The following is a 12,929-nucleotide window of genomic DNA, read 5'->3' as shown; positions in this document are numbered from 1 at the left end:
CAGCACTTTGGGAGACCGAGGCGGCAGATCACGAGGTCAGGAGTTCGAGACAAGCCTGGCCAGTATGGTGAAACCCTGTCTCTACTAAAAATACAAAAAAAATTATCCAGGCGTGGTGGCACACGCCTGTAGTCCCAGCTACTAGAGAGACTGAGGCAGAAGAGTTGCTTGAACCCGGACTTATGCGCTCAGAAGTCCAAACCGGGTGGGAGATCCAATACTGGGAGGCGGAGGTTGCAGTGAGCAGAGATCGCGCCACTGCACTCCAGCCTGGGCGACAGAGGGAGACTCCGTCTCAAAACAAAACAAAACAAAACCAGCAAAACAAAACAAAACAAAGCAAAACAAAACAAAACTCAGTTTGGTCCAATGTCTAACACGCCAGCGGCAACCAAACCGCTATGTTAAATTTCCTGTATCAAACTTCTCTCATGTAGTAATTTACTGTGTGGAGTCTTTCACGCATTTGGGCACACATTCAGTCTTAGGTCTTTGTGGACTTTTAAGTATTAACAATTTAGGTAGTAGAGGTGGTGCAAACTGTCTGTGAAAGTCAAGTACAAACGCATTCAACTGAGGGGGATACTCTCTCATACACAGTACGTGGGATCTCATCGGGTGAGCGCCGATGTGTATGGTCAAGGCAGTGGCTAACGCCGGCCTGTGCTTCGTGGGAGTCTGCCCTGCTCCTCCGTGGGGTAGGACTGAGGCGTTAGAAGCGCAAGTTAAAAACGGTGAGAGTGACAGCGAAGCCATTCCCCCAGCGGCGCTTTGCGGTAGGATGGATGTGGCGCTGGCCACAGTGCTGAATATGTTCCTGGGGCGGTCCCGAGGTCGGTGGGCCGGGAGGGGCCGGTCGGATTTGTGAATTCGCTGGCAACCGGCAGTCTCATGCCTTCGGGTGCTGCTTTCTGGCTCTGAGCAGGAGACGCACAGACCACGTCCAGATGGTCACCTTGCTAGTGTAGGGGTGGCCTTTGACCTGTTCCCACCGGCACAGCTTCTACTTCTCAACAGCAACCCGTGTTCTATTTATTGAGTGCCTCCGGTGGTCCCTGACACTTGATATCACCCCCAGTGGTCCGCACAAATCATTGCAATTCAAAGAAAAAGACGTAATGCTCAGGAGGTTGAAGACCTTGCCCAAGGGAATACGGCTACTAAATGGCTGATCTCTCTCAATTATGCCTCAAAAAATGTTTCCTGCACACTCTCGACGCGCCAGCCTCACAGCCTCTTCTTCACTTGCCGGCTCCACACACCTCCAACCCTGCCTTTTTCCTTTCTCCTGTTCCCTCCCTGACCACCCTCGGCACCCCGCCACCAGGTTTGCAACAAGCAAATGTAATATCCCCTACAGCGGACTCTCTATCACCACCAAGTGATACAAAGGACTGGGATTCTGGACAGGGTTTATTCACATATCTTGCCCCTGTGCGCTCAGAAGTCCCAACCGGGTGGGAAATCCGACACTGGTCCCCGAGTCCCCAGCTCGCTGTGTGACCTTGGACAAGTAGTCATATCGCTGAATCTGGGTCCTAGAACTGCGTGAGACTATTCTTTGGTGCTCACCGGTATTAATACAAACACAAGGTCCTTCTTTTCTCTCTCTATCCCCCTTCCCAAGTCGAGTTGGTCAAGCTCGCTTTCTCTTTCCACCAGGGCCATAGCCAGCTGCAGCCTTGTGGAGGAAGAAATCAGGTCCCGGCTGCTAAAGGTGTCCTCCCCACCGCCACCGTCGTCTTCACCCCCACCCCCGGGTGTGACCTGTCCTTCCGGGACACACTAGTCCAGCGTCGCCCAGGGCTTCGGAGAGAGCTCCTCACGCTCCCGCTTCGCGGCGCCTGGTCCCTGCGGTCCCCACTCGCTGGGACGCTTTGGGAAGTGCGAGATGGAGCGGGATCGAGAACGCAAATGCAAGGCAGGACTGGTGACAGGTATGCGTGTGGGCGCCGGCCGGAGGATGTGTTGGGAGAAACTTTGGGGGAGTTGGTGGGGGAAAGGGGAGGTGTCAGAGAAAGCAGTGGGTCACTCTCTCACCCACTGACCGCCAGTCTCTCTCCCTCTTCCTTGTCCCCATCTCACCTTCTTCCTCGGCTTCTGCCTCTCACCTCCCTCTCTTTCTTCTCCAAGCATCCTCCCTACGCGTCTGCACCCGCTCCTCCCTCGCACCCTCCCGCGCCTAAGCGGACCTCCTCAGGAGCCAGCTCGGTCCAGCCTCCCAGCGCAGTCACGTCCCAGAGCCTGTTCGGCTGAGCCGGCAGCATGTGGAACGCGACGCCCAGCGAAGAGCCGGGGTTCAACCTCACACTGGCCGACCTGGACTGGGATGCTTCCCCCGGCAACGACTCGCTGGGCGACGAGCTGCTGCAGCTCTTCCCCGCGCCGCTGCTGGCGGGCGTCACAGCCACCTGCGTGGCGCTCTTCGTGGTGGGCATCGCTGGCAACCTGCTCACCATGCTGGTGGTGTCGCGCTTCCGCGAGCTGCGCACCACCACCAACCTCTACCTGTCCAGCATGGCCTTCTCCGATCTGCTCATCTTCCTCTGCATGCCCCTGGACCTCGTTCGCCTCTGGCAGTACCGGCCCTGGAACTTCGGCGACCTGCTCTGCAAACTCTTCCAATTCGTCAGTGAGAGCTGCACCTACGCCACGGTGCTCACCATCACAGCGCTGAGCGTCGAGCGCTACTTCGCCATCTGCTTCCCACTGCGGGCCAAGGTGGTGGTCACCAAGGGGCGGGTGAAGCTGGTCATCTTCGTCATCTGGGCCGTGGCCTTCTGCAGCGCCGGGCCCATCTTCGTGCTAGTCGGGGTGGAGCACGAGAACGGCACCGACCCTTGGGACACCAACGAGTGCCGCCCCACCGAGTTTGCGGTGCGCTCTGGACTGCTCACGGTCATGGTGTGGGTGTCCAGCATCTTCTTCTTCCTTCCTGTCTTCTGTCTCACGGTCCTCTACAGTCTCATCGGCAGGAAGCTGTGGCGGAGGAGGCGCGGCGATGCTGTCGTGGGTGCCTCGCTCAGGGACCAGAACCACAAGCAAACCGTGAAAATGCTGGGTGGGTCTCAGCGCGCGCTCAGGCTTTCTCTCGCGGGTCCTATCCTCTCCCTGTGCCTTCTCCCTTCTCTCTGAGTCTCCATCTCTATTTCCCCCTGAGTCGCTACCTCTTTCTTCAGTTTCTCTGGGCCTCTGTCTCTCTGCGTTTCTCTCAATTATTCTCTCCTCTTGCTTTCTTGAGTGATGTTTTTGGTCTCTCAATCTTTCTCTCTGTCTCTGTCTGTCTCTCTCTCCTCCGCCTTTACTTCGTCAGTGTCTTTCTTACCGTCTCTATCTCTTTGTGTCTCTTTCTTCCTGTCTCTCCTTTCTCTCTTTCATGCAAAAATGTCCCATATTTGTATTTCCCTAAAATAAATTTTATATCAGCCCAGAAACTCCACTTTAAAAATCGAGATATCTTATAAAAGTCCATTGTGGTCTTTAAGCGTTAAAAGTGAGGACTGACTTCCTGCCTCAAATAGGATTTGTGAATATCTAAGTTACATTAAGAAAAGCAGGGTTTGGATCTAGAAAGCGTTCAGCGGTAAATTCAACCAAAGACATGATCAGTTTGGATAATCCTCTTAGAGATTATTCATTTTTCTTTCAATATTGTGATTTGTTTTCTGCCCTGCATTTTTTCAGATAATTGCATCAATTCGGTTTACCCTGCTGCTGTTTATACAGCTTTGTAAGGAAGTCAGTGACAAATCAGTGAAGTCTCATTTGTTTTTATGATTACCTGCCTCTTCAGGTAGGATAGACTAGGATAAGGTAAGGATAAACTAGAATAAACGAAGCTCCAACAGGAGGAAAGGAGACTTTGTGGAAACCAACAGAATTCACTACTTCCCCAAATGACCCTTCAGGAACATCTGGGTACAATGTCATAACTGGATTTGCTGAATGTTTACTGCACAAATTCAGCTTCTTTAAGTATATGTGTTTGGTACAAGTGAAGTAATAATAAATATGGTTACATCCCAGCAAAATATTAACTCTACTTGCATTTTCAAAACCAAGGTCCGTATATTTTATTATTTAGATATTATAGTCAAGACTTCATACTTAATGGCATATTTTAAGGCTTCTTAGAAGTCATTCCAGGATGATTTCATATTTCCAATTTTACAGTTCCTGGATCCTCCATATTAAAGTGATAGAGTTTATTCAAGGAATGTCAAAGATTTTATTTTCTGGAGCAGTGATTCTCGTGATATGACTCATAGGTTATAAACCTGCTAGTGTCTTCCAAGGGATCCTAAGCTCTCACCTATGAGAGTCACATTGTTACTGTGGCAGTTAAGTTGCTACTATACAACTTAGTTTTAAGGATAAGTTTAATAATTTCCTCCAATTTTATTTTCAAGCCATTAATTTCTTCATTGGTGTCTCAACACCAATGTTAACTTTCTTCTTCCTTGACAATTTGAAGGGGATCACAAAAGTGTTACAGTGACTAAAAAATTATTTGTTATTATTTTTCCCTGATTTCTGAATTTAAAACAATCTAAACATTTAGACATCATTAAAAATTATCTTACATAGGCAAAATGAAGACTTGGATGGATGATAATTTATATGAGTTGGTTTAATAATAGCCTTAGTTATGTCTATTGTAAGTGGCATAGAATCATTCATCTCAGTGATTCTTAATCCTAACTGTATATTCAATCCTCTGTGAAACTTAAAAAAAGAGAGAGAAGATAAAGCATATGTCCTGATCTCCCTCTTAGAGATTTAAATTGACTGAGTCTATACTACATCCAAGGAATCTGCATTGTTTTAAAAAGTGCCCCAGGAGACTCGGATACACAGCTATGGTTGAGTACAACCACTTTACCTCATAAGTGTATCTGTTGTGTCTAACACATAAAAACTGCTGGACTATTGTGAATAAATGGTCTAGTCAGTTGAGTCAATGTGTCAACTCACTACAAAATTACTCAGATAGTTGTTAAATAGAAATGACTGGGGAGCTCAGTAAAAATTGTTGAACTGTTGGTCCAGACAGACTGAATCTTTGTTAAAATGTTGGAACAGGAAGAGCAGAACACAATGTTTCTCTGAAGTCAATGGTCATAGACCATGAAACAAAAACAAAGTCTTAAAAATAGAATGTGATTTGCTGTGACATTTCTTGAGCTGACTATCTCTCTCCCATTGTCCTTTTAGCTGTAGTGGTGTTTGCCTTCATCCTCTGCTGGCTCCCCTTCCACGTAGGGCGATATTTATTTTCCAAATCCTTTGAGCCTGGCTCCTTGGAGATTGCTCAGATCAGCCAGTACTGCAACCTCGTGTCCTTTGTCCTCTTCTACCTCAGCGCTGCCATCAACCCCATTCTGTACAACATCATGTCCAAGAAGTACCGGGTGGCAGTGTTCAGACTTCTGGGATTCGAACCCTTCTCCCAGAGAAAGCTCTCCACTCTGAAAGATGAAAGTTCTCGGGCCTGGACAGAATCTAGTATTAATACATGACCTAGCACATTGCGAGTACAGTCACCGCTTATTACTCTAAACCGGAAGACATAGCACAGCAGAACTTGGGAGGAAGCTGAAGGTTAATTTTGGAATTAGGAACACATAGATCCGGAAACATTTGGGAGGGAAAAAAGATATCATTTGTAGGGTGTGAGCAGTTTGATTTGATTGCACAATTATCAGTGCTCTCATACACTATTTCTGCATATTCACTGCCTATGATTTTGCATTCTGCTGCGGGTGCTGGTGAGGGCTTTGCAATTCAGAGAAAGGAGGAAGAGCAGAGTGAGCAATTAGGGCACTTCTTGGTAGGTAAATACAAATTTGCTTTGCTTTTTCATAATGATCAAAATTATTTGGTTAAAAGAATGACATTACAATACAAAATTTAAAATGTAACTTTTAAAAACTAGCAATTTTCATAAAGCTCTAGAGCAGTGCTATCCAAGAGAAATATAACATGAGGCACATGAGCAATCAATACAAAAATTATTAAAAAGAAATTTACATTCTTTTTTTTCCACACTAAGTCTTTGAAATCTGGCATGCTTTTACACTTACAGAAACCCTCAATTTGGACACTAAGTTTTCATCGGTAATATTTGATGTATTTAGGTTTCATAAAATTTACAGATAAAAAGTAGATTCAACAACCTAAGTTGTCTAAGCACACTTAAAAGTTTTCCAGTAACTGAAACAACGGTAAACCTTTAAACTTAAAATTAATTAAAGTTAAAAATTCAGTTCTTCAGTTGCATTAGTCACATTTCAAGTATCCAGTAGCTCGAGGTTACCACTCAGAACAGTACAGCTCTAGAGTATATACAAAAATTATCATTCACCTTATATATAATGTTTAAAAATAAATACTGTTTCCCTAAAATGTTTTACAGTGATGTTCACACAGCAGAATTTTAGAGTGATGAATACTAAAAATCACACCTAAATATCCTGTTCTGTATGCTTAGAAGAGAATGAATATGAAATGTGTAACATACATTTTTAAATTAAGTTGAGTTGCATGTGTTAATATTCAGGAAATGAAACTTTTTAAAACAATTATGGGTAATCACAAACTGCCTTATATGGCTTAACAAAAATTTTTAAGTCAATTATAAGGCTTCGATTTGTGGATAAGGGAACAATTTGTAATGTGCTCTGGCAAGATTACAAGAAAGTTAATGAATATAGAAATTTTTCAAGTGATGAAGGCAGGCTTATGTGAAAAACTGAGAATCCTCTAAATGCTACTGCTTATTGATATTAAAAACTTTCAAAAATCTTATAGCCATTTATTTTTAAATGTCTATGCTGTGTCCTGTCTCCAAATTAGTTTTGCTGCTTATATCCCATTGCTTATCTGATAGATATGATTACCTGGACTTCCAGACCCTCTCTTAATTGTAATTATGAATGAATAGACATCTTCAACTAAATATTATACATTTGGTTATAAGTATATAATTTTCATTTATATTGACATTGCTTCCTATACAGTCAACTCTTTGCATACTAAAGGTATTAACCCAAAAATAACTTTTTCATAATCCTGTGCAATACTTAGTCATATAAGCAGTTCCTTCATGAAGTTATTGGTTCACAACTATGGAGTGGATGGAACCATTTAGGGAAATTCCTGCCATGACTGTTTTTTCCTTCATCAAAAAGAAAGATAATCATGATGAAATAATCGATTGATTATTTAGTTTGGAAACAACCAAACACAATCATAATTAGAATCATTTCTCTAGAAAAATATTTCTGAGATTCATTCTGACGCTAAAACTGCACCACCAATGTGGTCTAAATACAGAACACTAGCAAGCTGATTATGTAGTTAATTCCTAAGAGTGCATCAATATTAAAAAAAAAAAAAAACACTGACTCATTTAAGTTCATGGGATACTAATTAGGGCATTAAACATTATTGTCCCGGAGAGGGCCCAATAAATCCAAAAGAGGTAGTTCAGCTTCCTGAAGCCTTAGAATTTTTGTCTACAGATACATCCTACTTGAGAGGAAACAAACAAGAAAACCTTGACCTCCATCACACAGCTGATTGCTTTGGAGGAAAACAATCCCAACTTCTAATTCATTGCTTAGCCTCCTCTCTTGTGGGTTTATGTCTAGTCTTGGCCTAATTCACCTCCAGGGAGTAGTTAACGTAGTAGGGACCACCATTGTCCTTCAGTGGTATTAATCTGGAAACTCAGAGAATATGTTTAGAGGAAGAGATCTTTAATTTGTCCTCTTATACCATTGCCTTTTTATTGTTTGTAACTTCTTTATTTTATCATACTCCTTAAATCATTTGAGACTCAGGGAAAAGAGGAACTTAACTGAGGAGTATTGTTTGTAAAAGTCCATCATTTCATAAGCATTTAGTATGTGCCTGACATGTTCTAAACTCTAACAATTAATAAGCCAAGGATTTTATCCTTAAGGAGCTCACAATCACTTGTGTGTTTTGTTGCAGCAGGCAACTGATAACTTCTTTAAATTGTGAAATAAACATCTCTGGTTGACACTGGATCAAGGGGCTGGCTGTTCATCCCATTGTGTTGCTGTGTATTTGGCTCAAAATAAATTCAAGATGGGCTGTTCCTCCAACAACTGGTCAATTTTGTAGACACAGTTAATGTGTCTGCTAGCAGTAATTACACTCAACACATTCTTCATTAATGTAGGGAAAGTAAAGTGATCTTTTTTTACTCTGTGTTTCCATTTTCCTGGTTATCGAGCAATGAGGTGTTTGTCACCACACCTTACACTGTGGCACATAATCAAGTGTTGGATCATTTTCATTACAGGGAGTAACTGTTGTATAAGTAAGAACTTTTAAATGATTGCTTTAAAGATTCATTGCCATGAGTTACTCACAATTAGAAATTTTACTGTAATGAGATTTAGAAACACCTCTAGTGCCTGGCCACACCTTGAACATCATTTTATAGTAAACTTTTTATTGCAGTGCATGTTGTTGTGATGCGATTTGACTTGAATTTCCACTTTTTCATGCCAATACTTTTATTAAGAATCTCATATCATTACAAGCATTCTATACTTTTTAGTTCCACGTTGGCAGTTTTAACTTTTTTTCTATTTTTTTATTTACTCATATACTTGAATTATGCTGTTAAAAAAAACTGTGAGATGTTTTGCAAGTTTGGTGCCTGAAAGACTCTCCTGTCTTTTAAAAAGTAGTATGTATGTCTTTAAAACATGACATACATATTTACGTGTCAAAATTTCTTGTCACAATGAGTGAATAGAGCTTTCGGCTTTCACAAACACTGAATCTCTTGTAAATAATGTCATTAAAGGATAAAGATAATGTCATTAACAGATAAACCATGTCTAATATAGTTCATTAGCTAATGATTAGCCTATTTTTTGGCAATTTAAATTGCAACACCAGCCAGAATATATACGATTGTAACTTAACTGGGTGATTAGTGACCAATGTTAATTCAGTGAATTCACAACATAAATATTTTTTATCTAGAGAATGAATGTCTGGTCGAAATCAGTAGAAAAGAATGTGCTAGTGATAGATGCTGTTTTAGGCTAACATCACTTATTTATTCACATTAAATGAATTCAATCATGTTAGTCTTGACAAGAATCTGAGTTTGAAGCAGGTGAGGGGGAAAGTTTGGATGAGGCTTGTTTTTGTATTTTCTCTTTTGAACTCCAACTTGCAGGATGCTAGAGGTTAGCTTTTTGTTGACAGAATTGTCATCATCCTTAAACAAAAAAGGCTGCCATGTCTATTCCCCTCCCAATTATCTGGATATTTGCTGGAATTCCAATTAATATTTTCTGCTATGACACAGGATATACCTTTGCTCAAGGAACTAGCAACTACACTCAAAACTGGCAAGCCAATAAATCTCTCAAAAATCATGCCTCGTGTAAATGTTCAGGAAGTTCCACCAAAATGTGTACGACTATTCTTTCCAGAATTCCTCTCGCCCCCAGCCACAGAGAAAGCTTTGAAGAAGAATGGTTTGAAAGATTTTCTGCGTGTTTAACATCTTAAGTCCAAAACATTTCTCTGCTCAAACAACAAAAACATTTATCTTTTTCACTTTTACCACTATAGGTTTAGTATACTAGAAAACACTTGTCTCTACTAAAAAATACAAAAATTAGCCGGGCATGGTGGCGGGTGCCTTTAATCCCAGCTACTCAGGAGGCTGAGGCAGGAGAATCGCTTGAACCCAGGAGGCGGAGCTTGCAGTGAGCCAAGATCACACCACTGCACTCCAGCCTGGGTGACAGAGCAAGACTCTGTCTCAAAAAAAAAAAAAAAAAAAAAAGAAAGGAAAAAGAAAAACACTTGTTCATATATATATGTCCAAACAGCCTAGTCTCCTGTTTCACTGATATATGATGTATTCCATGTCTGTATAGAATTTCATACTTGGTTGATTTGTCATAGATGTTACTGATGATGTTTTGATTTGCAATTCTTTTTCTTTAGGGATTTTTCTGAATGTCAATGAAAAGTTTACTATAGCTTTCATGTACCTGTTGTATGCAACTACACATAGTTTTTTCTTCCTTTGAGTGTTCTCAACCAAACAATTGCCTAATAAATATATTTTTAAAGCATATGGCTGACTTCTTCCACTTAGTTATAAAACTTGGTGTCTGGAATATTTTACCTCTACTCTTGTCTCAGATTTAGTTCCATTTGGTCCTTTTAATTTCAGAAATATGTATTTTGCACCTATGAGGAGGTGTTTGTTGTAGTAAATTTTATTTCCCCAAAGGCTCCAATATTTAATAATGAGTTAAACAATTCCTGTAAGAATTAAGAAGAGTGGGAGGCCGAGGTGGGTGGATCACGAGGTCAGGAGATTGAGACCATCCTGGCTAACATGTTGAAACCCCATCTCTACTAAAAGTGCAAAAAATTAGCCAGGTGTGGTGGCGTGCTCCCGTAGTCCCAGCTACTTGGGAGGCTGAGGCAGGAGAAACACTTGAACCCAGGAGGCAGAGGTTGCAGTGAGCTGAGATCGTGCCACTGCACTCCAGCCTGGGCGACAGAGCAGGACTCGGCCTCAAAAAAAAAAAAAAAAAAAAAAAAAGAATTAAGAAGAGTAAAGGACCCTGTGATGGACTGTGATCCCACGCTCTCATACCTCTCTGACCCTTCCAGCCTGTCACTTCAGAGCCAATATGCCCTTCCTGGTGTTGCACTAATGTTTGATCCAAAGACCATGCATGAGCTCTTTGGGTCAGGGAAAGGATGTCTGTTCGCCTTGGACTCAGTAGCTACTCACTGAATGTTGGACAAATGAAGGTTTAAAGACTGGATTATGTGTCACCTGGTCATTAGCTTCCAGACACATGGATTCCAGGGGTTAATCAAATTTGAGGCTAAAATTGGAAGCGGGCAATTTTATTTGCCAACTAGGGGACTTTAAAATACCCTGCCACCAAGTGTCACCATCATTTCAACTTAAAAGAACATAAACTAAGAAAAAAAAATGTAAAGGATGTAATCTCGGAATAAAGGATAGTCACAGTACAAAAATTCAATGTATTCTACATTACACAAAATTATACATGTATGCTGTTTTGAGTTAGTTATGATTTAAAAATAGCACCTAAATTAAAATGTCTGAGAAATACTTGCCAATAATTAGTAATACATTAAAACAATCCAAGTAAGCAAATCGTGGGATTGGTTTTTATAGATCCACTGAGTCCTTTTCCAATATCTTTTGGCACCTGCTATCCACCTCTTCCTTAATTCAATGCCAGCCAGGGCCCATCCCGTTTTTTCAGTCTCGTCCCCTTAGTAGACCCTAGACCCAACTCTAAGGACAAGGGAAGAGCGGGCAGCAGGCCCTCTTAGCAGGTCTCACATTCTGGGGTCATCTACAAAGGCTGATTGCCCCTTGCCTCTGGACTCATAGTTCATCATCGGTTCCTGATTTCATAACCAGCTTCCTTAAGGGGCCATCAAATTAGTTATAAATCAATACAAACCTTCTGAAGAATAGTTTGACAGTATGTATAAAATTCTTCCAAAGTTTACCCTTTGATACAGTAATTTTATATTGAGACATGATTATGGAGAAACACCAACTATAATGGCGTTCCTTGCATCTGATTTGTAATTGTGGAAACCTGAAAAGCCCAAATGTCTGAGAATGGGGAATTTGTTAGATAAATTACAGTAATGATAATCGTTAACATTTACATGACATTGTGCTTAATGCTTTCAGTTCATTTTCTCATACAATCTTCCCAGCATACCTAGGAAGAGGTTGTGTTGTTATGCCTGTGGGTGTGTGGAGTGGGGGGCTGGGAGTCATAGAGACAAGAGAAGTTTTGTCACATAAGATAGGAAATGGTAAGGCTAAAATTTGGCCCCAAATGGGTTAGATTCTAGTTAGGGTCTTGTGTCCTCATTTTACCCATGCAAACATTAAAATGATATTGTAAATATTAAAAATGATATTGAAAAAGAATTGTAACAACGTGGGTAAAATGTTTACCCAATATTAGTAAAGGAAAACATATATTGTCCCATCTTTTAAAAAAATATGCACTTTCCCAGAGCAAAGAGGTTGAAAAGATATAGCATACTAAAGTATTAACAGTGTTTCTCCGGTTGGTTGAAATGTTTTCTTTTTTCTATTTTCCATGGTTTCCAACACTTCTACAAAGAATGTGTATTATCCTTGCGATAATGGAAAGTGGCGGAATGAGTTATTACAAGACAGCGACTGGCCTCTCTCCTGGCCCTGTTCCAGATCTTGCTCTCTGCTCTCAGCCTCTAACTGTATCTGGGACCTTGGGTTTGCCTGGCTTCTGTGAGGACCGTGGTCCTCAGGGAGACAGCTTCCATGTCCAGCCCTAACTCTGAGCTCTGGGCCTCTGCAGTCCTCGCTAGGACATTTGCTCTTCCCTGGCAGTGACAGTTTCAGGGAGGTGGTGGTGGGAGAGCAAAGCCAGCCAGCATCAGGCCTATATTCCAGTTCTGCTGCTGTAACTATGTGGCTTTGGCAAGTTTCTTAACCTCCATCCATATAAAGTACCAGACACTTAGTAGGTGCTCATTAAATGGCCACAGTGATCCTTTGGTTACTTAGCAAAGTATAAAGTGGCCCCATTTTGTGCCCCCGTTTCCTAGGTACTCTGTTGCCTAGAATACTTCTTCAGAATTCTCTATCTTCCCCTGACCCAACTGGGAAGGTCTTGCAGCAACTTCATTGATCATTTACAGAATTTTACAGAGGCTGATAAAAGCAGCTGCAAATTTGGCAAAGTTTAGTAATTACTCTGCCGGTAGTGCTGACAAGGCACTGTCAGGTTTTCCCCAAATGCAGCAGATATACTTTGTGAGCCCTTGGCTCCTCTCCCAGGGGGCATTTTTCCCTCTATTTG

The 12,929-nt window shown here is 41.8% G+C and overlaps 1 protein-coding gene across 1 annotated transcript; it reads left to right on the top strand.

Annotated features, from left to right (window-relative positions):
- The first annotated feature begins 2,222 nt into the window (after positions 1 to 2,222).
- Positions 2,223 to 7,388, top strand: GHSR (growth hormone secretagogue receptor). The gene is made up of 2 exons (XM_004038010.4): positions 2,223 to 3,061; positions 5,215 to 7,388. Exons 1-2 carry the CDS (start codon positions 2,266 to 2,268, stop codon positions 5,517 to 5,519), a joined length of 1,101 nt encoding a protein of 366 aa, XP_004038058.1. The 5' UTR covers positions 2,223 to 2,265; the 3' UTR covers positions 5,520 to 7,388.
- The last annotated feature ends 5,541 nt before the right edge of the window (positions 7,389 to 12,929 follow it).

The sequence above is a fragment of the Gorilla gorilla genome, chromosome 2 (genome assembly GCF_029281585.2).
Source record: "Gorilla gorilla gorilla isolate KB3781 chromosome 2, NHGRI_mGorGor1-v2.1_pri, whole genome shotgun sequence".
NCBI lineage: Eukaryota > Metazoa > Chordata > Mammalia > Primates > Hominidae > Gorilla > Gorilla gorilla.
The sequence above is the reverse complement of the archived record's forward strand: the minus strand, read 5'-3'. Positions and strand labels throughout refer to the sequence as shown.

Excerpts from the sequence above, each read along its gene's own strand:
- GHSR (XM_004038010.4), top strand. The coding sequence starts at position 2,266 with ATGTGGAACGCGACGCCCAGCGAAGAGCCGGGGTTCAACCTCACACTG. Across the intron at positions 3,062-5,214 it reads GCAAACCGTGAAAATGCTGG|CTGTAGTGGTGTTTGCCTTC; the intron begins GTGGGTCTCAGC and ends TTGTCCTTTTAG.